At 47.1% G+C, this 23,723-nt stretch overlaps 1 protein-coding gene and 1 long non-coding RNA gene across 7 annotated transcripts in view; one reads left to right on the top strand and one right to left on the bottom strand.

The window, feature by feature from the left end:
- The first annotated feature begins 1,113 nt into the window (after positions 1–1,113).
- The window catches only part of JARID2 (jumonji and AT-rich interaction domain containing 2), a 228,546-nt gene continuing 205,936 nt past the window's right edge, over positions 1,114–23,723 (top strand). The window contains exons 1-2 of one of the 5 annotated variants that reach the window (XM_072945636.1): positions 1,114–1,363; positions 2,726–2,929. In XM_072945636.1, the coding sequence (XP_072801737.1) occupies positions 2,885–2,929 (45 nt within the window). In that variant the 5' untranslated portion in view covers positions 1,114–1,363; positions 2,726–2,884. Of the gene's footprint in view, positions 1,364–1,777; positions 1,954–2,013; positions 2,131–2,177; positions 2,457–2,725; positions 2,930–5,139; positions 5,234–23,723 lie in introns of those variants that run through there. The other 4 variants (XM_072945634.1, XM_072945635.1, XM_072945633.1 and 1 more) reach the window with 4 other exon arrangements.
- The window catches only part of LOC140687627 (uncharacterized), a 38,538-nt gene continuing 37,664 nt past the window's right edge, over positions 22,850–23,723 (bottom strand). For both annotated transcript variants that reach the window (XR_012062024.1, XR_012062025.1), the window contains exon 3: positions 22,850–23,100. This is a non-coding gene — a long non-coding RNA (uncharacterized lncRNA). The remainder of the gene's footprint in view (positions 23,101–23,723) is intronic.

Raw genomic sequence — 23,723 nt, 5'->3', positions numbered from 1 at the left:
ACCTGGGGAATGACAGATCTAACATTAAACCTCCTGAAAGCTGGTTAAAACCCTAACAGTGTGGAGAACTGGAGACCTCTAGCATGCAGGTCATAATGATCAGAAAGTCTTTTGAAACCATTTCGTTGTAACCTAACCATGGAGTCACTTGGGTGGCCAATATGGAAACGAAGAGTCTGTTCTGTTTGGTCTTGCGAGCAAACGGCACGAGCAAACAAGTTTTACCATATGAAGGCACAGAAGGTCACTTATTTTTCTGATTGTTAAATGAACACATGCCAAATGATTTCAATTTAGAAAGCAGTTTCTTTTTTAAGGTAAAATAATAATTAAAAAGCATTTAAAAACGGCGTTTTATTTCGTTTACCAAAAGCTTCCAATAACGTGTCTGGTTCTTAGCTGGGTGAACATGATTATATAATCCTCCTCACACAAGGTTTGATGATTATTAATCTGCAGATGAAACTGACCAGCTCAGAGAGGCCACCGGGTACCTTTTGGGAAGGGACCCAGGGGTGATTTGAATACAGGTCTTACCTCCAGTTTCTGAGACCTTTCCAGACACCAGGTTCTCTCTTCAAACCCTGCTGCAGATAAAACCTAACAATTGTGATACTTTCGAGGTAAGGGGAACCTGAGGGATGGGAAGGAGGCCTGAATGTATAGGAATGACTACGAGGGCGCACTTATCCCATTTTTCATTTCTTAAAAGGATTGCCTGAGAGGAGATCATTTAAAACACGACTTCTGTAAAACCAAGGTGAAAACAAGGAAATTAACAATGCAGAATGGCTCCGAGAAAGACTTGACGAAGTTGTTAATAAGGCGAAGGCCGGAAGAGATTCACCAGGGCCTCCTACTTCATTTATATCAACGATTAAATAAGCACAACAGGGGGCAGAGGCAGGTATAAAGCGGGCTCTCGCGTGGCTGCGGCGGTTGATATTCCGGGCACTCGGTGTTCCAGATGCTTCCTTACGGTTTGCCTGTCTGTGTGGCTCGGGCTCCATATTCCACTCGTTTCCCCCTCAACGTTTTAATCTCGCTCACAGGTACCCCAGACGCAGAAGGCGCCGGGACCGGCGATCTCTCTAAAAACGGTGGTCTTTTGTAGGAGGCGGCAGCCAGGGCTTCCCTTTTGGGGTCCCCAACCCACCCCACGCCGGCCTCGCCCGCCGGGCCGCGGCGGGAGGTGGCCTTTCCGTGCGTTGGGGCGCGGGCAGAGGTGACCTCGGGCTCCCCCGAGCCCGACCGCGGCACGCTCCATGCGAAGACGCGAAGCGGTGTCCTGAGGTGACACCGGCTGCGCCGCCGAGGCAGCAGGCGCCGCCGATCAACTAGTTCGCACAGAGGATTCCTCTTGGTGCGTGGCCCAGTTTTCCTTAGGACGGGCTCCAACCCCTCGCCGACACCGCCCCCCGCGCCGCCACGCTCCGAGGCCTTCCCCCGGGACGCCGCGCGTCCCTCCCCCGCCACTCGGCGGGGGCCGGCGCGCGCGCGATTCCTCGATTCCACAGGCGGTTCGCGCCGCGGGTGGGGGCGGGGCGCGCGGGGAGGGGGCCGGCCGCCGCGGGGGGAGGGGGACCGCGGCCGCGGGGCGGGGGCGGGCCGGCGTGGGGAGTTCCTCGCTCGCGGACCACACGCTCCGCGGGCCAATCCCGAGCCAGCCTCTCGCAGTGTCACACGCGGGACACGTCCAAGCGTTTGTTGGCAGGGCCGGCGAGGGGGAGGGGGCGGGGGCGGGGGCGGGGTGGAGGGAGGGGAGTTGAGTGACAGACTTGCGGGGCAGGCTGGGAATTGTAGTTCCCAGATCCCGTGGCCATAGCCATTTTGTAGTCGGGGGACTACAACTTCCAGAAGATCAAGGGGACCATTCTAAGGTGCCCCGGGAATAGGCGGCTCTCCCCGAGGCCGGGCGTCCTGGGGCACTGGCACCCAGTAGCCCGGCTGCAGGTAGACATGAGGGCAGTGGCGGGGGCTAGCGCGTGGCGGCTGTGGGGTGAGCGGCAAGCTGGGGAAAGGGGGTGAGGTGGAGCGACCGAGCGTGCCTTGCATTGAGCTAGGGAGCCTCTCTCAATTCCACTCCTAGGCTCGGCGTGGGAGCGATGCCTGGGGGGTAGCCCGGGAAGGGTGAGTCGAGGCCTCATGGCGTGTCACGTCGGTGGGGCTGCGAGAGTCCTCTGGGCTGGGCCAGGGGTGATCGGCGCCGGAGTAGGCAGGCGCCTGGTGGCTCAGCTGTGGGAGTTTTCGGCTAGCGTCCGGTGGGGAATTACCCGAGGAGCCCTAACTTGTATAAAAGCAGAGTCCATTTAAAGTTGGGCTGGATAGCCTCTCTCTCATTGGTTAGGGGGCTTGGAAAAAAGAGACTCGGCGAGCCCTCGCTGTGGTGCTGCCGCCGCCGCCGCCGCCGCCGCTGGAGTTGACTCTTCTGCTCGCACTGCTGCTGCAGCACAAACGTGACTTCCAACATTTTTTATTTATCTTTCCCTTTTCTTTTCCAAGATGTAACTACAGATCAGACACTAAGGACCTTCACGTTTCGCGGATGTAGTTTTTGGAGGAAAAAGGGGGGGAGTGAAGGGCGTCGGTTTTTTTTTGTGTGTGTGTGTGTGTTTCGGGGGAAATTTTCCATTATGAGTGTTTTACTAAAGTGAATTTTTTTTTGTTGTTTGCTTCGTTCGTCTTTGGCTTTTTTTTTCTTTCCCAATTTCGGATTTATTTCAAGGCGAATCGGGCTTTGGGGGAAGAGGAAGAAAAGTCGGATTACAAGATCAACCACCACCAACAACAATAAAAACCACCGGGATATTTTTTTGCAAATTTCTGACGGCTTTAAATTCATGAAGCAATTGTCCCCTTTTGCAATCAGCATTTGGATCTCAGAATGAGCAAGGAAAGACCCAAGAGGAATATCATTCAGAAGAAATACGTAAGTGCTCCTAACAACACATCCTTTGACTTGTAGTTTTAAGCAATGGCTTTGAATGTCAAGTTTATAGATAATTCTGCAGCTGAAGGGTTTTAAACACAGCGTCCGATAAGGCTGTTTCTTTCTTTTCAGAAAGAAGGCTTTTCAGGCAAAGTCGTGTCTGCCTAGTTGGGATGAAAAAACAGATTGGTGTAGCGATACCTCCGGTGAATAAATTGACCTCGAATGACACAACCATAATCTAGTTTTAGATGAAAGGCAAGGGATTTTGGTGGAGCATAGGGGGGTAGGGGCTGCGGTAATGTAACTAAACTGCATTCTCGGGCGGATTTGGCCTCATATTGCACTTTGCATGCAAATGAGCCTGTGTTATTATTATTATTAATGTTATTTGGGAAATCGTGTAACGCGTGTGTGTTGGAAGACCTTTAAGTTGCAATCGAGGGTCCGATTATGGCGATCTTGTTCCTTGCACTGGCACATCAGATTTAATGTATGTGGTCGTTTTGGCTTATTTGGTTCGCAACATAAACCAGTTGGGAATCGTGTTACAGCGAATGCATTTGTTGGGATTGACTTTAATAATGGGACTGGTTTTGTTTAAAAATCCATGGTTTCCAGTTTTAGGGAGAAAAAGACATACAATATAGCTAATGTTTTTAAGTAGGCATGTGAATGCATATGTAAGTGACTACAAATAATTTCTCCCAGTTAACTGGGCTTCTGAAATTGGGTGATTATTCAGAGATCTAAATGGTTTGGAATAGTTAAATTTTGTTTTGTGCATAGTACAGCTACGTTTTGATTGGCATGGGGAGTGTTTTTGTTTTGTGTGTGGTGGCTTTTTTTTTAAGTTTGGGGGGAGGGAGGGGAGTGGGGACCGAGGATTAACCAAATATGCACTCGAGTGGTCGGTGATTAGCTGCATGCTTTAAATCAAAGAACTCATTTTAAAAAAGGCCAAATGAACATAGATTAGGAATAATGCAACGTTATGAGAAAGTTTCATTTGACTCGAGACGACAAATTGGTGTTAATATTTTCCTTTTTGGAGCAATACGATGTGTGTAATGACCTTCGGGGCACAGGTTTTGTAAAAAATACATTTAATGGAAAACCTGAATGCCTCTTTTAAAGGGCTGATTCTAATGTAGACACGTAAACTTCAACTATGAAAGAAATGCAAGGTTAAATAATCAAGCTCAACTTAAAAAGCTGTTCCCTAAAGAATTTAAGAATTAAAATACATCCGCATTGCAGAGGGCTGGGGAGAATGCAAAGGACTACTTTAAACTCGGGCTGTGGAAACTGCTCGGAGACAACCTTGCTTGGGAGCGTGGACGCCTTCCCGGGGCACCTCCGATCCGGGTGCAGCCACAAAGCAAATGGGGTAGAACTTGGACCAGAGCCACCCCCGCCCCCGTCCCTGACCCCATCCCAGTCCTCGCTAAGTTGGAGAGCAGCATGAGGTGGGATTTTTTTTGTTGCTGGTGGTCAGCGGATTGTGTCGAGTTGCTGGCGGCGGCCGCGGGAGGCAGAGCAGGAGTTAACGCTCGGGGAGCCGAGCCCGTGTTCCGGACGTGCTCGAACCGGCGGCAGAGGGGAGGGCGCGCGGGGGTCGCGCCGGCTAGGCCGGGCCGGGCGGCCGCGTGCGGCCTGTAGGGGGCGGGCTGTGGGCTCCGGGCTGCAGGCTCCGGGCCGGGCTCGGGGCCGGCGGCAAGGGCCCGCAGGCGGGTAGGTGGGTGGGGCGCGGGGGCGGTGCGGCCGGTCGGCCCGGGGAGGGGGCGGCGCGGCACGGCGCGCGGGCCGGGGGCGTGGCGGGGAGGGGGCGCGCAGCGCGCGACTGCGGCGGGCGCCCCCCAGCGCGCGCACGGCCGAGCATGGCGGCGGCGGCGGCGGCCCGGCCGGCTCCCCGCGGCCCTGCCCGCTGGCTCCAGTGCGGGCCCGAGAGCAACAGGTTAAGTCGGCGAGACGTCAGCGCGCCCCCTCCCCGCCCCCTCGGTTCCTCCCCCGCCTCGCGCGGGCCTCCCCTCCCTCCCTCCGCCCCCCGCGGCTCCGGGTTCCCGGCCGCTCCGGCCGCGTTCTGTTGTCATTGTGACGTCACAAAGGGACGGGCCCGGGTGGAACCTTCTCCTCCTCCTCCGTGACGTCAAAAGTCGGGCGGGAGGTTCCAGCGCGGCGGGCCTGCGGGGGCGGAGGGAGCGGCGGGGAGGCGGGGGCTGCCGCGTGGGAGGATGAGGAAGAGGAGGAGGAGGATGCGACCGGCGTCGGCCTTCCGCCTTGACACGCCGCGCTTCCCCTCAGGTGAGCGCTGGGAGCCTCTGGTACCCCAGGGAGTGGCCCTGACCCAGCTCCGATTCCATTTAGAGGGCGGGGAGCAGTGCGGAGACGCCTCCTGTCTGCGGCAACGTTTTCGCTTCCTCTGTTTCCAGGTCTGCTGATGGTGTGGCATTGCTGCGGTGGTGGTCGTGTTCTCTCGCTAACGCTTTTGAAAAGCAAGGAAACTTCATTCAGGGAAGCTTGGCTTTGTAAGAGGACCATGTTGTGGATTTGGTTACCATGTCACTTTAAGTCGTGTGTAGGGTGTCTCCGCAGGATGTGGCGGGATGCCTTTCAGGGTGATGCTGCCCAGCGTCAACTGTTGCTCTTTCTGGAAGCCTTGAAACAGCAGGGTGGCACTTCTTCGCTGTGCCAGCTCTAGGCTTATGGAGTATTTTGAGGGGCCAGACGAGGGAAGACTTCTCACTGATACGTGTGCTTGGAAGAGCACTGGACTGTAAGTCTAAGGTGTTTTGGGCTTAGTTCTTCTGAACCGGAAAATAAAGAGACTCGAAATCTGAGTCTATTTACTCTTCTGTAAAATAGAAAAAGTAATACCTGCCTTTGCCACTTCAGTTTATCTGAGTTCACATGCGTGAGATAATGTGCGTGAAAGATGTAAAACTGCCATCTGTGTAAGGTGGAATTATTACTTGAGCTGGTGAAGGCAGCACATTTCCTACAATTGGTCTCAAAAGCTTTCGATGCCTGCCGCGTTGCCGTTTAGTTTATTGCCTTAGCAAAGCAGAGTTTGGGGGTGGGATTGTAGATGGCAGGCTTTGGGAGAAATGATTGTTACATTTCATATGAAATGACGTCCTTGAGAAGCTCATAAATTGCGATGTAATCCTGTCTTAATTGCTGGGCACGACTCCCACCACAATACCTTGAATAACTGAAAACGTTTGCCTTTCAAAACCCCAATCCACTTGGACAATAAAAACAGTTGCATGTTTTGCTCTATGGGTATTTTGTGCCATTTCTGTCACTCCACTGGTTGATTATTCCTATGGAGAATAGCAGATATGATACCCAGGCTTCAAACCCATTTGATCTTTGATGCTTTATAGCAGGTATGAGTTTGAAATAAAAAATCTCTGCCGTGTGAAGATATGATTCATGCAGTTAGCACGCAGACAAATTACCAGTTTGATTTCTGGGACAGCTCAAGCAGAATTTGTACCAGCAGGCTATAAGTTTTAAGTAATTTTCTGATTTGAAAGTGCACTATGATTGGAAAAACTGAAAAGTTTGTTACAAGATTCAAAAACAGGATTTACTAGAATTACATAAAACTGTAAAGAAAAAAATAGAACCACCCCAAAATGTACTGGTAGGATTTATAAGCACCAGCCCCCTCCCCATTTTACACCTAATTGGGTTATTTTACAGTTTTGGGGGAAAAGTACACCTTATTCAATGGCTACATTTTTCCTTTTCTGAGTTGTTCACGTGGCTTTCTTCCTGTCTCTAGTAGTGGAAGAAACTTTCTCTTTTGTCACGCAAGTCTAGAGTAGAGACAGTTGAGCAACTGTCACTGTCTGGAGAGATTATGGAAGGAATACTGTCAAGTCTGAGGTGCGTCACTGAAATTTAAAAGGAAAAAGATCATGCTTAAAAATTATCCAATTTGGGTTATTACTACCTGGGTTACTACTTCACCATAGACAAGTATCTGATTTGTGTGTCCCCGTTGCCTTTGGCCCAAATAGCCAGCTAGAATCATTTGGTACTTGGATGGTATAATGGCTGTTTCCTCTGTCTTAGTAGGTCAGACCAGTTCCTAAAGCTGGGCTGAGGGCTGTTGACTCACTTCCAAGTGTCTTGAAATAACTCTAGTGTTAATCTTAACATATATTTTGCTCCAAAGGTTATTTAAACTTTCAGGAAGAAAAACTTTTGGAGTATATCACTGATGTCTCTTAGATTCAAAATAGAATCATTTTCTGTCTTTTTTTTCCTTTCAAAGACGACATGGGAAAGCCATATTAAGCCTGGTATATTAAAACACTTGGTAAAAGCTAACCTGGATTTTCAAAAATTTAGTCATACTTTTATTTAACCCAGTGTATTAAATACATCATTTTACCATATAATCAATTCAAAAGTTGTTAAGGTAGTTTACATTTTTTTCATCTTAGGTCTTTGAAATCTGGTGAATTTTTTTTTTGCCTTGCATTTTGGACGAGTCATTTCAAAAGTGCAAGAGCTACGAAAGGCTGGTAGCTATCTTAGTGGACAGGGCCGACTGCAGCTAGTGGTGTATCTAATGTAGCATGGTGTCTGCATTGGTGAGACACTTCAAGTTCTGCAAAATTGTACACCAAAAATAGCAGGGGTAATGGAAAAATAAGGGTGGAGCAGGTCACTCAAAACCTGTGTTACTTGGGTAAAAGTGAGCTGCAATGAATTGATAATTTGGATCTGGAAAAATGACATGAAATGCTCAGACAAGAGCTTAGATTCCAGAGTGAATTTTGAAAGTTGAGAGTGGTTATGCTGGCAGTGTTTTATATAGTGTAGAGCTGATGTATCCAGGACAGTATGGATCAAAGTTTGCTGTTAGCTGTAGGCATTGTTTTTTTTGTTTTATAGGGTTTTTTTTGGGTAGATGAACTTTGAGGTGTTTTTTTGTTTGTTTTTTGTAGATGCACACTTTTGTAGTTTGGGAATTTTTAAAAAATCATGAGTGGATACTGAAAAGCTGGACTATTTTTAAGGTTTGCCCTTGATCATGACGGTCTGAGGACCTAGACGCCTGACATTTTTATCCGAATGGTTAGAAAGTTTTGCAGTCAAAGAAATTTAGTTTTTGGAATTCTCGTTGCATTGTTCTAATCCTCCTAATGTTACTGGTCCACGTCTGAGTCTCCCCCAGGTTTACAGTAACAGCTCCTGGTCACCTTTCATCTACCCGGTTCTCCTGGCTGCAGAATGTCCTGGCTGTGATACCGACCCCAGCACGAAGCTCCTGGCCAGTGGGCAGGCCTGGGGAGTGTGTGCCTCTGCCCCCTTTGGCTTCTACCCAGATAGAAGGCTTGCCAAGTGTCAGTTGTTTGTTCCCAAATCTGGTTATTCCAGTTAGACTTACTGCAATTTCAGTTAAATATTATGTAAACCTTTGAAGGAGTGTGAAATGAATTGGTTTCTCTGAAAACTTTAGGCCGAATGTTTGGGAACCCTTGGTAAAAGTGAAGTACTGAAAAAATGAGGCTGTTCAATTAGATGTGGGCTAGAATTTTAAAAGACTTGGGGAAAATCTGTAAGGATTCTGCTCACACATTGCTTTGCAAGTGTTAAGAACTGAGCTTTGTGGCCAAACTCCCTTCACAGCAAACAAAACAGTAACATGGAGCACCGGAATTCCTCAGATCTATCTGTAACTGAAAGTAAGCTCATGCTTTCATTGCATATGTATATAATCTACTTCTGTTTATCTATCTAGATAGTTTTCTTTTCTTTTTTTTTTTTAAGGTTTTCCACCTATAAAGTTTACATTAGCTAACCAGCTTTGGGTCCCTATCATCTCTGATAAGAGTACTTCCATTGTATTTAGCCTTAATCCCCAAATACGTGCTTCCTTATCTAGTTCATGCCAGGTAGCACAGATAAAATTCGAATCAGTTTAGAGTGGCCCTACCGAGGTAATTTGTATTACTTTCAGAGTTAAAAACAATTGTGTCATTCTCAGGATGGTGGGGGCAGAAAGATTAGTGATTTTACACATTTATGTGGAGTTCAGAAGCTCATTTCTTGTAATCCAGCAACTTTAATTATTTTATCTTACTTAGGAGATACTGCTGAAGGTGTTCTCATTTTAAATCCTTAAGCCTACCTGTTAATGGAAATGAGACATGTAGAATCTGTTTCTTCCTTGTGAATCAGTCACCTTTTGTTTCTTTCCATCTCCAAGGTAACTATTCCTTTCATTCCTCTGACTGGCCCCCCCTCCGCAAGCCTCCTCAATTCCTTTTCCAGGCCCCAGACTTCGTCCCCTTTGTCTGCAAAGCCTTTTCCACACTTGTCTCATCATCGCAGGCTCCTTTCCTTTCAGGGTGGTAGGAACTGTGATGACTGGTTTTCTCAAGCTGTGCTGTAGTATAGCTATTTGTATCCTTTTTTGTAGACAATTTGAGATTTTTCTTAGCCTTTTAGGGTTTAATCTTTTCTAGGAACTTCAGACAACCCTATAGCCTTCTGGCAGTTTCACACTTTCAAGGGGTTTTCATTCATTTCGGATTCAGTATAAAATTAAAAGTGGAGCTGAACCTTGTGGGAAGTCGGAAATGGCAGCTCTGGCCTGATACCCTGCTCCTGGTCGAATGACCTGGCCTGCTTCCAAGACTACTGCCCTGTCACCTCTTGCAGATGGCTTTTGTCTCTCTTGGTTTCTTAGTCAGGATGTGTGGGATGGGAAAGGGCCCATGTTTTACAGATACTGATCCTGTCCCAGAGGGCCACACCTGAGTGGGCGGCTGGACTACAGCCCTGGGTCTTTGGCTTTCTGTCTTCTTCCACCAGTCTGTCTTGTCACAGGTTTTACTGCTCTTGTGAGGACGTGGCCCGTGTCTCCTGGGTCCTCTTTGCCATTTGCAGAAATGTGCCAGAAGAGCTTGGATTGTGGGAAACACTCTTGGTGACCCTACCTAGCACCCACCCATCCCTGCTGAAAGCATCTTCGGGGGAAGAAGACACGGTCGGTTCTGAACCGACCGCCCAGTTACTGTTTCCTTAGTGAGTTCACATGAGAGAAAGAGGCTGTTGAGTCCATTTTACTGAAGGGAAAACTGAGGTGAGTTGAGCCTGGCCAGTGAGTTAAAGGCTGCATCTCCTCTCTAGTTTTTAGTCCAGATGAACTAGAGGTAAAAGGAATGATGAGAGTAGCCTTGAAAAGGGGAAAAAGGTTGTAACAAGGGCTCTTGGCAGCCTTTCGTTAGGATTTTTTGCTTGAGAAAGTCGGGGGGATGTTAAGGCATTTTGGTCTCAGATGCATGTTTGTTTTTTTAAACACCAGTTGGTGGAGCTACCCCCTTATCCCCAGCTGCCTGTCTCCTTGGGTCCTCATTGGAAAAAGCACTGAGGTCCCCGTTGCCTTTGGAACTGGCTGGTTTGTACTCTGTGTTTTATAAATGTCCCCACCCCACCCTCTCCGAGTGCCTGAGGGCGTTCGTACATTTGACTTGGCCAGGGCTTCGAGGCTTTTTCTGGCACTTGTGTTGTTGCCTCTGACTTTTGCTGCATAGGGGACCATGGGGCGCTGAGGGAAATAATCATTTGCCCTCAAATCTCACCAGGGTCCTGGCCAGGTGGTAAACAAAGGCTGCCCAGATATGTTAATGAGGCAGCATGAGTAACGGGAACATTATACGTAATTACTCACGTACTCAGGGGAAGTCTGAGGGCCTTAGAAAGGGGAGCCCTACTGGCAGAAGTTCTTGAGCTGCTTTTGAGAACTGGTGTGGCCTCGAAGGCCTAAATTGGATTTTAAGTTCTAATTTTGTAAGGCTGTCAAGCTCCACCACCCATGAGGAGGAAGGCAGTGAGCGCTGAAACACTAGCAGCGGTGTTCAGTTACCGTGAATCCTAGAAGGCTCACCAAATTCATAGCCACAGATTTGGCCCCTTGGTACTCCCAGTACAGCTCTTCTCTCACATGTTTCCTCCGGTACAACGAGGATTTCTTTTCCAACAACATTTTTTGGGTGGACGGGGTGGGGAGGGGTGAGAGGGGTGAGTTTTGTGCATCAGTTTTCCATCGGGAGACCCTCTGGTTTATGGTGACAGCAGCCCAGGATCTAGTGACTGGATCACCCAGGGGAGTGTGGGAGACGTTCTGGCGCCCTGTTTTATTGCTGTCTTTTTAAATCTGGGTGGCTCTCTTTCTCTGTTATTTCCCAACCCTGATTTGGGTTAGGGCTTGGTCTGCAGTGATTGTGTGCGTTATCTCTTGGTTCTCATTTCTGCCAGCTGTTAAAGTGTTTGGTGCCTGTGGGGGCAGAAACAGGTGCCAGGAGGAAATGAGAAGGGATTAGGGCTGAGCATGTGTTTCTTGCATTTATTCCTTCCCTAGGTTTGGGGAAAGGGCACTGAATGAATGCTTATTCTGTTAAGCAGCAGTTGGATGTGGATCTTATTAAAATGTGGAGTGTTTTGTGCTTTGTGTAGATATCTTACCGCTAGTATGTGGGCTTCAGGAATGAAATGTCTCAGATTGGGGCAGGCTTGATTTGAATAGGTAGGGCACTTCTGCGTTCATAATGGACAAGATTGGGAATACAAACTGAGCTCGGAGTTGAGCCCTTCATGACACTGGCTGTGTGACCCTGGGCAAGCAACGTAACCTCGCTGAGCTGCTTCCTCACTTGGAAGATTTGCTCCGTGCACCTCACAGGCTTCTTGCTGGGAGGGTCTGAGGTTTTTGATGTGAAAGCACTTGGTAAACTGCATACTATGCACAGCCGCTCAAGAAGTTACTGTTACACAGTTGGAAATCACCAACCTGGAGAAATTTAAAAAAATTTTAATTTTAGTAGGGGGAAGGTAATTAGGTTTATTTATTTATTTTTAGAGAAGGTACTGCGGCTTGAACCCAGGAACTCATGCATGCTAAGCATGCTGTCTACTGCTTGAGCAATACCCTCCCCACTAGTGACGGATCTTCTAAAGTCCATTTTGGAATATAGAACAAAGCTTTAAAGGTTCGAAAATGATATGGTTTCTTCTCACCCCTACCCCCTGGTGGTGATTGAATCTCTTCTGTATTATCCAGAACATGTCTGGATTAGAAAGAGGGAGAGACTGAGAATTGAGATCAATGTGGCACTGAATCTGTGCACAAAGATGTTTCCCCAGAGATGTTAAACCTGGATCTTAGAGCAATGATCCCCTTGAACTTGGAAATCCGATGATCCTCATCCTGCAGTGCATCAAGTCTAAACTGTCTGTCCTCAGCACCATGTACAAAGGTCTTGCTCTGCCTTGAGCTTCTGGCCACCCCATCTGCTTTAGCTGAGCCCAGCCTCCTGGCCTTTGCACATCCTGGTTCCTCACCTTGCTCAGGGGATTGCCTGCGGAGCACACCCGACCTCTCTGAGGCCTAGCTGGACGGCCTGTCACCCCCTTCCCCAGTCGGGCAGAGCCAGGCCCCTTCTCTCTGAGGGCCGGAGTCCTCACACCCACTTCTAGGTGCTGGAATTAGCATTTTCGTGCCTCCCACCCTGTTAACCCCACAGAAGTAGAGACTGAATTTTATGTCATCACACGGTTGAGTTGAAGCTTTTGGAGTATTTCAGATCCTACCCAGTAGTGGGAGGGAATTGGTTAAGACCTACTGGGAAAGGGTGAAACTTCACTGATCAGAGAATTTCATAGCTGAGGAAACCGGAGGCGTCTAGTAACAGAGGTTGCACATTTTGTCAGTAACACATCCGGGGTGTGAAACCCAGCCCCTGATACAGTGGAGGGCCATCCGGGTACTGCCTTTGGAGCGGTCTTTCAGAGATGCTGCCTCTTGCCAGGTGAATCCTCAGTTGTCCATGGTAACTGCAATAACTCATTGATTTTCATGGAAAAATAAAATCCATGTGTAATCTCCATACCTGGTTAGGCCAGTAGTGTTTGTCCCCCTTTGAAAATGACTTTTTCGCTTTATGAACTACTGCAGTTACCTGCGGGGCACTCCTATACTTACAGGAACGTCATTTTCCGTGTGGGCTCACACTCACAAGTGATGTTCTGTTCCACGCTTTTTGTATTTATATCTCATCTCAGTGATCAAAATACATGATTCTGCATCATTATTTTTAATGGCTGCTGGGCACTCAGTCGATCTGTACCACAGTTTGCGTGTTCTTCATGGGTTTTTCACAGTTTGGGGGCTGTTGTCCAAAATGATGTGTGCAGTGAGCTTTTCCGGTATCCTATATCCTTTTGCCCTTAATTCCAAATTCCTCTAAGTGGAATTACTGACTCAGAAGTGCCTGTGTTTACGTTCAGATCCCTCTTACATGGCTTTCTAGGAGAAAGGCTGTACTAATTTACGGTCCCCCAGGTAGTGCCAGCGGGTTTGTTTGTTTGCTGGCTTTTAAAAACCAATACAGGCACTTGTAACAAGTAATAAAGATGTCAGTTGGGTTTTATTTAAGTTTCTATTTCCTTTCCTTGTCCTCTCTCAGGGCATTAGAACTAAATGAGATAAGATATGGGAAACACTTTGTAAAACAAAATTGCTCTGAGAACACAATGTGTTATTAGGACGACTGTAGCAGTGAAGGAAGAAGAGAGTCTAGAATTGTACAATTGCATAGTTCATATTTATGAAATGCTTTTTTTGTGAGGACATGACGTAACTTTAAGGTGACGTCGAATTGCATTGTTTTCATAAGTGATTTCAGCCTTGTTTGTGAGGTGGGCTTTGTATGGTTACAAAGGTCCCATTGGGCTCTGGCTTGGGAGATGTTTCAGTTAAAGATAGCTGGTATATTCTGGTTGCTTACCATGCTCAGACTGTTAAGCGTTAGAAAATATGACATTGTCCTTGTCCTCAGAATTTACAGTTGACACTGGGAAGAGGGGGCTGACCTTGGATAAATCTCTTACCTCCACAAGTCTCGGTTTCTTCATCTAAAAAGTGGGGAGAATTACACCTTCGTTTATTGGCCTCTCAAGGTCATTTTGGGGGAGGCAGAGTTGGATGTTAACATGTGAAGTGCTTTATAAACTATCTAGACCGCATTATTCTTAAGTCTGCAGGTCTTTGTGGCTGTAACTTTCCAGCCTCAGAGTTAAAGAGGGAACACTGTTTCTGGGTCATCCTTGCTGATTGATTACAGCCTATCCAGGTGTCTGAGGAAGAGGTTAGAAATGAAGATAATATAGGTGCTTAGCACTCTCCTCACCAAGGCTTGCCTTTCCCCCCCTAACTTTAAGGAAAAATGCAGTTCGATCTTTACATCAGACACATCTTTTGATCATTCAGATGAATTTTTTACCATCCTCCCTCCCCACCTGTGAGAATGAGGCGGTCTCACAGAGCTACTAAGAAGCAGCATTACTTTTTGGTATTTAAGAATACTTTTGCATAAACTTCCTCGCCTTCCTTTTCATTCTCCAGACAAGATGTCCCTTTAGAGATGAAGTAGGACTAAAAGGTTTATTGTTTTTACTCATAAGTTGCCTCCCTTTCCATTCTATCACATGAAAGCTTCGTGTGTTCTATTTTCAGCTTGTAATGTCTTGATGTTGGAGGAGGAAAGAGGCAACGTGATCTCGAGGAGCCGTGGTCTGGAGTCCTGGTTACATTGGTAGCACATGGCTTCCACCTGCCTTGGAAGGCTGGGGTGGTGTTAACCTGCAGAGCTGTTTACCTGCCGCTGGGCCACAGGACTGGGTCCTCTGTCTGCACTTGCCACGTGACTCCTTTCCAAACTGATGATCCTTTGATAGATGCCAAACAGTCAGCCTTGTTTCTTAATCATTTGAAAATGATGAAACATTTGGTGGGGCTCTGTAAAGAGCTCACTCCTGTGCATTTGGGAGAGTTTGATGGGGACCGAGGAAGCAGTCTCACTAAGGAGCCTCATTACTGTGGTAGTTTTGTGTGACATTCCATTCCGTCCACTCCGCAGCTTTTTCCACTGGGACTTGGACTTAGTTACAATTTTTTGAGAGGGGGTTTATTTGATATGTTTACGTGTATATACCACACCTCATTCCGAAAAGGATTGAAAGCCATAATGAGCAGTCATCCCGGGAGCAAACAATTTTTGCTTTGATCTGACTGAAGTTCACTTTCTAAATCCCCGGAGTGACAACTAGATTAAAATATGGGCAGCAAGGGGGGAGAGTACAGCTCAAAGTGGTAGAGTGCATGCTTAGCAGGCACGAGGTCCTAGGTTCAATCCCCAGTACCTCCTCTAAAAAAAATAAATAAATCTAATTACTTCCCTCCCCTACACACAAAAAAGTAAAATAAAATAAATTAAAATATGGGCTGTGAGCATTTGTCCTTCTCAACCCAGCAGTGTTTGGGCTGAGTAGCTTTTTGTTTTAGCTCTGAAAACTTGACCTAAAACTTTAATGAAAGGCAAGGTTTTTTAAAGTGATATTGGTATCGACACCCTGACAGAACTTTTAATCTGGAAGAATTTCAGAGATACATCAAAGTAATCCCCAGTGGTGATCACATCCTTGAATGGCAGAGATCAGATTTCTATTTCAATGCCAGTGCAGTCTCTCTCACCTTTTTCTGCCGTGCAGGGGGCCAGGGAGGGTCTGGATTTAATAAATGAACTTCTTTGGGGTAGCGGTTGGTAGGTGTTGCTGCATGATCCTGCATTCTGTGTCTTTAAAAATGTTTTGAAATTCTCATTTTGTATCGTAATCCTTGCAACTACTGTTAGGATTCCAAACCATTGTGGTTTAAACTTCGCTGGAATCTGAAAGGTGGCTGACAGAGTGAAAGGAAACCTCCTTTAAGTGAAGAACACACTTGGCTTGCCTGATTGTTCCAGACTCTGGGCTCTGGGCATAATCTGAGCCACAGGCCACGTCTCCTGGTTGAAGAGGGAATACTTGTTCCTTTCTCCTGGACTGTTTTCCCCCCAGCTCAGTATAAATACCATCATTTAGTCCCGCGGACACCCCCGATACAAATAGGGACTGCAAGAAGCTTGCTCTCTTGTGCTTGTGATAAGTCAAAACTCTAAAGATGCTATTAAAATCGGTTTTCTTTTGGCTCTGATAAGCTAAAACATGAGGGGAGAGGGGATGGGTCTGACTTGGTAGTATCTAAAGCTGAAAAGTGGTGGTTTTTCCCTCTTCTAATTCTGCTCCCTGTTCCAGTTAACCACTGGAAAAATGGAAAGGTCCATTTTCTACCTTTTTTCCTTTCTTTCTAACATGAGACTTGCTGAAGTTGTCATGTTATTTCCTTCCAGAATTTATTGGAGCAGTGGGCAAAGCCTCTTGGGAGTATAAATAATGATGATTATAAAGAACAGTCAGTTTACCAAGGAAGGCCATTATCTTTGACTTGCAAAAGCTTTTACAGCTGAACATTGTTTGCTTACAGTTGTTTAATACAAATGAAGACCTTCGTGGTACCTATTGTAATCGGAGTCCTTTTACTCTGTACACGAAGGTCATCTCAGTAAAGAACGGAACACCTTGCCCAGTCCTCTAACTGCTTGTTTCTCTGGACAGGCTTTATAAACAGTCCAGGGGAGGTCTGGGATCCTTTTGTTCCTATGGACAACGGCACAGGATCCTCCTTGCTGAGTGTTGAAAGATTTCTAAGGCTGAAAGGTGATACCGAATGTACTTTTGGAGTTCCTCCTCTGTAACTGCTTCGTACCCAGTTTACGAATCCAAAGATGGTTCTAAAACTAATTTAAGAGACTTGCCTGAGTAGGCACTGACTTTGGATAAATATATTTAAATAGTAGGCTGTCATGCTCTTAATTAAGGCCCACAACATAGCGACAGGGGAATAGGAAGCCTACAGTTGCAGTTTTTACTTTTTGGGAGATGAAAGTTGTCCCTCGTCACACTTAGCAGTCTAACTCCAGCGTGCAGATATATATGTATGTATATATTCTTGGCATACGTAGCTGCCTTGGCTGCTGCATCTTTAGCAAAGTGTCAGCCCCTTTTAGCCTTTCTTTTTTTAAAACTCTTATATCCCCAACTTATTCCAATTCTTTTGGCAGTTCTTCAACTATGTTTCTTCTGGCATTCCACTGGAGGTTCAAGACAAAAGGCATCCTCGGCATCTCAGTCTTCCCTGAGTGGTTTTTGGAAACGAATGTGATTTTTTTTTTCCCTTAACAGTTCAGTGGTTTTTAGTATATTTGGAGTTATGCAACCATCACCACAATCAATTTTAGAACCTTTTCAGCACCCCCAAAAGAAACTCTATACTTCTTGGCAGTCACTCCACATCTCATCCCAGTTTTTCCAATCTCTGGCAAACCACTCATCTACTTTCTGTCTCTCTGGATTTGCCTATTCTGGACACTTTATGTAAACGGAATCGTACAATATATGGCATTTTGTGACTGGCTTCTTTCACTCAGTGTGGTGTTTTCAAGGTTCCTTTATGCTGTAGTGTGAATCAGGACTCAGTTCCTTTTTATGGCCGAATAATACTTCATTGGATGGAGGCACCATACTTGGCTCATGTGTCCATCAGCTGATGGACATTTGGGTTGTTCCTGCTTCTCGGCACTTGTGAATAATGCTACTGTGAACATTTGTGTCCAAGTCTTTGTGTGGATGCTGCTTGCGTTTCTCTGGGAGTATCTCATGTTAGACAGGCATGCAGATCTCGACTATGACTACGTTTATTTACTGCTCTTTGACTAACCTGCTAAGCTGTTCTCCAAGCCTGGTCCCTGAGCGTCCTGTGTTCTGTTCAGCAGGGTGCTGCACTGGGGGCCCTCTCCTGCTAGGCAGCTGCCTTGCCCTTGGGGCCCGGGCTTCTTGTTTCCCTCACTGCCTGACTGCCACTTCTCCCCGTGTGTGGGTGGCCAGCGGTGGTCTCATTTCCTCTCCCCCTTTGCAAGCTCTGAACGTGTGCTTAGTTAGGTGTGAGAAGATGGTGGCGCTTGGAATTTCATCATAGCTGATGGGCTTTTTGAGGGGGCCCAGGTGTTTTGGGTTGTCATTCCGGGCCTTCAGGTGCGTGTTTTCATAGCACTTACCAGATAGAGGTTTGGGAGGATGGGGTAGGTTAAAAACCCTGGCCCCTCTCCGGGAGCAGAGCAGCACCGAGGAGCAGTTTTCCTGCCTTCCCTTTGGTTTTGTCCTCGTTACCGGTGTTGACAAGGAGTAGAACCGCTGTTGACCTACAGATTCTGCTGGATTTTCTCGCTCCTTCCAGGTCTGCTTTTTACCCAAGTGAAAAATGCTTAAAATTTTTTTTAAAAAAGGCCCTCCTAATGGACTCCTTTGAGAAACGGGGGTTCTTTTAAGGGAGAGGGATGGTGCATGTTTTCTATTGATATTTATGATTTTTGCCAGATTTATTTTTCCCAAATCAGTGTGGCATTGTTGGTGAGATGGATTCCCTATTTGAATCAGGCACTTTTTGCTCCTTTTTGCTCCTTTGCAAGTATGATGCAACAGAAGAGAGGTGGGATGGTGGGGGCTTGAGGAAGTCCTGCTACCCAAGGGTGCTGGGAGCATTTGGAGATGTGGACTGGGTGGGTCCTGATTCTCTAGGGGTGATGACTTGGTGTGGGTGTCCGGGCTTTTCCTCAGGCTTCCTGGTGATGGGAAGCCAAAGAACAGCATGTTAATGTTTAGGGATTTTATTTATTATGTAGTGCTCAAGTTCAGTGTCAAGAAATTTCCTAGTGATGGATTTAATCCTGCTTTTTCATACTCCGTGGTTTTTCTGGTACAACGCTCGGTTCCGATTGACACTTGTGCTCTGGTCACTGATTTACCTTTCGTTAAGGGGACCCCTGGCAGACGGCTGTATTCACTCTTTTCTCAGTATGTGGTTGAATACCCAAGAATTTTCAAGATGAGATACCCACTTCAATTTAGAAGGTAGGTGAGAGTGTGTTTGTGTGTGTGCGCGCGCGCGTGCATGAATATCTAAGAAGGAGTTACTATTTTAAACTTTGCATTGTTTAACTGGAAATCTGTGTTCTGTTCTGCCAGGCCGCCTTTGTGTGGTGTACCTATAACCTCTGCACATACTTGTGCCATTTCAAAAGCAAATGCCACATCCCGCCTACTAAAATTGCTTATTAGAGCTAATTTTAAGAATTGAGTTAGAACTGCCCTATAATGTAATGCAGAATATTTCCCAATAATGCCTAGGTTAACAATGATAGTCTTGCTGTATTGTGCAAAAAAGGCTTCTGTTCAGACCCAGCTGGGTTTCAGGCTTAATTCATTGCTCTATGGTGGGATCACCACAGCTGCTGTGGGGCCTTTACAAATGCAAAAAAGCTGTCAGTGTTTGTTTCATCAGCTGCATAAGTGATGAGGCCAAGTTGAGGAATCCATTCCAGTGCGCAGTGTGCAGGCTGTAGCCATTATTGTTTACAGAATTAGTGTGTTGGAGCTTTAAAATAGTTGGCACATCGACGGCCCTTTAAAAGCACAAGACTAAGGGACAGGACCAGTTGGTTGTCCTTGTAATGTTGGCCGGATCCAGCACAGCTCTTGTCTTTGACAGTCACTTGCTCCAGTCTGTGCTGTGAGACTGACCCTCTTTTGGGCAAGGTGGGGGTGCTGAATTCATGTCCCTTTAGTTCTACATCTCAAACTTAGGTTTACAGTCTTTTTTTCCCTCCAGTTATTTTAGAGTCTCTTAATTGTAATTGAATTTTAAAGCCTTAATAATCCTCCTCCCTGCAAATAGGTATAGGACTGTCAGCTGGGACTGTCAGCAGGTCCAGCTCTGTGGGATTTATTTTGCGAAATGATACTGCTTTGGGAATTGTCCTCATTTCTCCCTCTGGGTGCAGAAGTTCTTGGCTACAGAAAGACTCACTGTACGGGTCACTCTCCAGCCAGTTAGGGGTGTTGCTGCAGGGTTCCTCAGTGGATGCTGACCCCCTTCCCCAAGGACCTGGTGTAGCCATGGCAGCATGTCCAGTCCCTTTTGGGACTTGTGTCCATGGTGTTTCACAGGGTAGTGTATAATAATTGCCCCTTTCATTTCAACCTGATAGATTTTTACCCCCTTCTCAGCTCAGGGATCTCTCTGAAATTCGTCTTGCCTCGTGGAGTTGGAGGGCACTGGTGGTGGCCAGTCTGTGCAGGTTTTAGAAGCAGAGCTTGTCAGGTCTCTGAGCCAACGGGAATGAATAATGGTACTTCTTTCCTCCCAGCTGGGAAGGTCCCACAGTGCTCTCCCATATTATAAAAAAGATGGCATGAGGCTCAGGTCTCCAAATTAAAGGTCAATACTGATCAGCTCTATCTCAAATAACTGTCACATACGCTCTCCTTCATTCCTTTATGTCTCTATGTTTTACGCCGTGAAGTGTCTGGAGCCCAAGAGGACAAATGGGGTTCGATGAGTCCCATGTGGTATTTGTGCTGATTAAGCAGAGTTTTGGGATCCTGGTATGTCCTCCCTTTAAAAGAGCTCTTCTGAGGGGAGAGGGGGGTCGCCGAAAAGCACATTATAACTTTCACAGTGAACTTCCATCAGAGAGCAAATTCAGGTACCAGTCTAGGTTTTTTACCACAGCCCCTCCCACCGACCATCACTCTCACCCTGGAACGGCTGCAGTGAAAAAGAAAATGGAAAACAGTGAGGTCCACATCCTCTGCCCCTGGGGGGAAGGACTCGGCGGGGCCTCGGAAGGAAACGGCAGTTTCCTGGGCCAGAGTGCTTGGTTGCCTTCAGGAACCGCGTTGCCCCACCTGTTTCTCCTGGCAGGGGTGTGTGCTATGTATTTTGGCCTTAGGAATCTTTTATCAAAGCCCCTTATGTTTTTATTGAGTCTTTAGAGGCAAAAACGTGTTCTTGTATTGGTTTGTTTTAAAACAGTTTCCTGAATCCATATCTGAGCCTGTGTGTGTGTGTGTGTGTGTACGTACATACATACGTCATCCACATGTTCCCTGGTGACCCTCGGTTGCCTGCCTCCTAGGACACTGCTCTAGATGCCCCTGGCTCGCTGAGTGCCTTGGCAGATCCCTGGGCCGCAGTGTTCTGCACTGTACGGTGGGATGGGATGGCCTCCCAGAGCAAAGCTAGGTGCTGATGGGTGTAACTGTGTTCCCTTCTGCCTGCACTGCAGTGTGGCTTTCTACGCCTACTGTGATGGAGGGTTTGGACTGATGCTGACACATCACAACGTGCTGGATGGCAAACAGTTAAATTGTTCTCCTTTGGCTGTGGGGAGAGATGGTGAGCTCAACTCTGAACATTAACAGTGTGTCTGTGGAGAGCCTGGGCTTCCTGGAGTGTCCTTCTCCTGACCTCAGCGCTCTCCACCCACCCAGCAAAGTCTTAGGTGAACAGCTCACTAGCATCAGATATAGAACCCTGAGTGCCTTTCCTTTTCCCACGCGGAGGTTCAGAAATTGAGATATGCTTCAGGGGAAGCAAAAGGCCCGGGGTTGCCAGCAACTAGAAGGGGAGTGCCGAATCCTAGGCAGCTGGCTGTAAACGGAGGAGGGAACTGCCCCCTGGAAGGGCACCAGTTGTGAAATAGTCCAGGTAGAACTTTGTTCTTAGAGTTGGGTTTCAAATGGCAGTGAGATATGGACACAGTTGGAGTACTCAGAATGAGTGTGCTGATTCTGGTGAGTTTTCTGGTTGGTTGTTTCAGCCCCTGCTGTTAAAGTCTTTATAAGAGGGCATTTCATTGGCTCTGCTGCCTTCAAAATCTGCTGTGATGTAGGAAGGAGATTTCACCTGGATTTCATTATTGAGGACCTTACTAGGCCCTCCCGGCTGTCAGTCTGACAGTTCTTTGTTACTGTATGTCCATCTGGATGGGACAGAAGGATGCCAGGCTATGTGCCTGCTGATCTGCAGAGGGCTGTGTGTTTTCCCTACATTCCGAGGATGTGGCGGGGCCATGTGGAGCCCTGGAAGTAAGCACCATTCATCCAAGGGTTCACATGAGGAAAGTGGTTCCACAGATTGCAGATTCACACAGCCTCCCAGCATATTACTGGGGCAGAACTTCTAGTCTTAACCCCAGAGTGGTAGAGGGGGAATCAGTCGTTTAGACTCTGGCCAGTGTCGATGTGGACTCCTCCCCACCTCAGAGAGTGGAGGATGGGGGGTGAAAATGAAAGCCTGCTTATGAAACTGCTTCTCTGCTCACTGGACATTGTGCAAAGGGGTGGTGCCCTCCCTGCTCTGGAAAGCCCGTCTCCATCACTGGATGCAGAAATTTAAACCAAAACCTCCAAACTCTCTCAGGTGGCCTTTTTGACCCGAATTAGCTTTTCATAAGGGCATAGCTGGATTTTTCCTGCATAAAAGCTTTAACAGCACAACCGAAAAGCTCATCTGCTTTCAGCTCTAACTCCTGTTGACTTGTTGGTTATCTTGCTGCCGCTAATAGAAACTAAAAAGGTCGTTTGCCAAAGTGACTTCCTAGGAGCTCAGCTTAATGCCAGGCTTCCTCTGGTTGGAGGGAAATGGTTGCCCCCTCCCTGTTCTGCTTCTTTCCCTTATCCAGTTGTGGAAGCATGACTGCTGCGGGAGGCCAGGGAGATGGGGTGAGAAAAAGGACCAGCAAGGAGTGGCTGTGCAGAATGTGGACTCCTCTCTGAAAGCCTGTGTGCAGAGGTTGGTGGCTTTAGAAAGGGGGTAAAATGGGAGGGGGTGACGGTTGCTGAAGCATGACAAGTCTCCAGAGGCCCCTGGGACTTAAAAACAAAAAAGGGAGCTTTCTGCACATCTTTTGCACTCACACGGCTTCCTCTCCTCCGTCCTTTCCCCCCTGCTGTTCTGTAAATCTCCCAGTTGGAAATTTTGAACATGGGAGCGCTTCTTCCTGGGCTTCCCTTGGCAGAATGCTCAGACGCAGCTGCAGAGAATTTGCTTCCCCCTTCACAGCATCTCCCCTCTAGAAGCGTTAGTGGGACGACGAAACAATGACAACTTGAGCATTTTTCAGAAGTGGAAGCCAAGTTTAATTAAAGTCAAGGAAGTTGGAGGCTGTAACTCTTTTGTTCAACCTCTTCAGGTCAGGCGTGTGCCAGTGGAGGGCAGGGTGGAAAATGCCGGGTGGCTGCTCCCAGTTGGGAAGTTTAAGGCCTCCGTGTCTGGTCTGGGGAGCACTCCAGAGTGTATCACATGTGCTGGGCCATCACCTCTTGGTGGGCTTGAGATGGTTGCCCCTTTATTAGGCGCCTTTTTCCTGTCAGAGGAGGAAAACTCTTAAGTGGCTTTGTCTCCCCCACCGTCTGAACGCCCCCCACCTCTGCCCACCCCTCTCCCCCTGGACCAAGCCTAGGCTGTAAAACTTCTTAAAAAGTGAAATTTCTAACTTGATAACTTCCTTCTCACATTGGCTTTTTAATCTTTTAGTGTACTTTGGAGGTACCCCTGAGCATTTCCTTGGCCTTGCAGGTTTTACACATTTCAGTTTGCCCGAGAGGAAACGCTGTGTTATTCAGGCAGTATTTAGGTGTGTCTGAAGTGCTTTCTCTCTGACTGTAGACCAGGGTCCAGAAGTGAGCTGTGGTCTAGTCCGACCTGGATTGTCAACTGGAAGGACACTGAGAATTCACCTCACAGACTGAAGAGTTGTACATTCCTTATTTGGTGACATGGCTTGAAGTTGAATTTCGCCAGGAGATTATCTAGCTTTATTCCTCAGTAGTTATATAGAAACTGTTTAATTGTGTGTGTGGTTTTGGGTTTTTATTTTTAAAAAATATTTTTTGTTTTATACTTTTATTTTTTAAAAACTTACTTTTTTTTTGCAGGGGGAGGTAATTAGGTTTATTTACTTAGTTTTTTAATGGAGGTACTGTGGAT

The sequence above is a fragment of the Vicugna pacos genome, chromosome 20 (assembly GCF_048564905.1).
Source record: "Vicugna pacos chromosome 20, VicPac4, whole genome shotgun sequence".
In the NCBI taxonomy this organism is placed as follows: Eukaryota; Metazoa; Chordata; class Mammalia; order Artiodactyla; family Camelidae; genus Vicugna; species Vicugna pacos.
The sequence above is the reverse complement of the archived record's forward strand: the minus strand, read 5'-3'. Positions and strand labels throughout refer to the sequence as shown.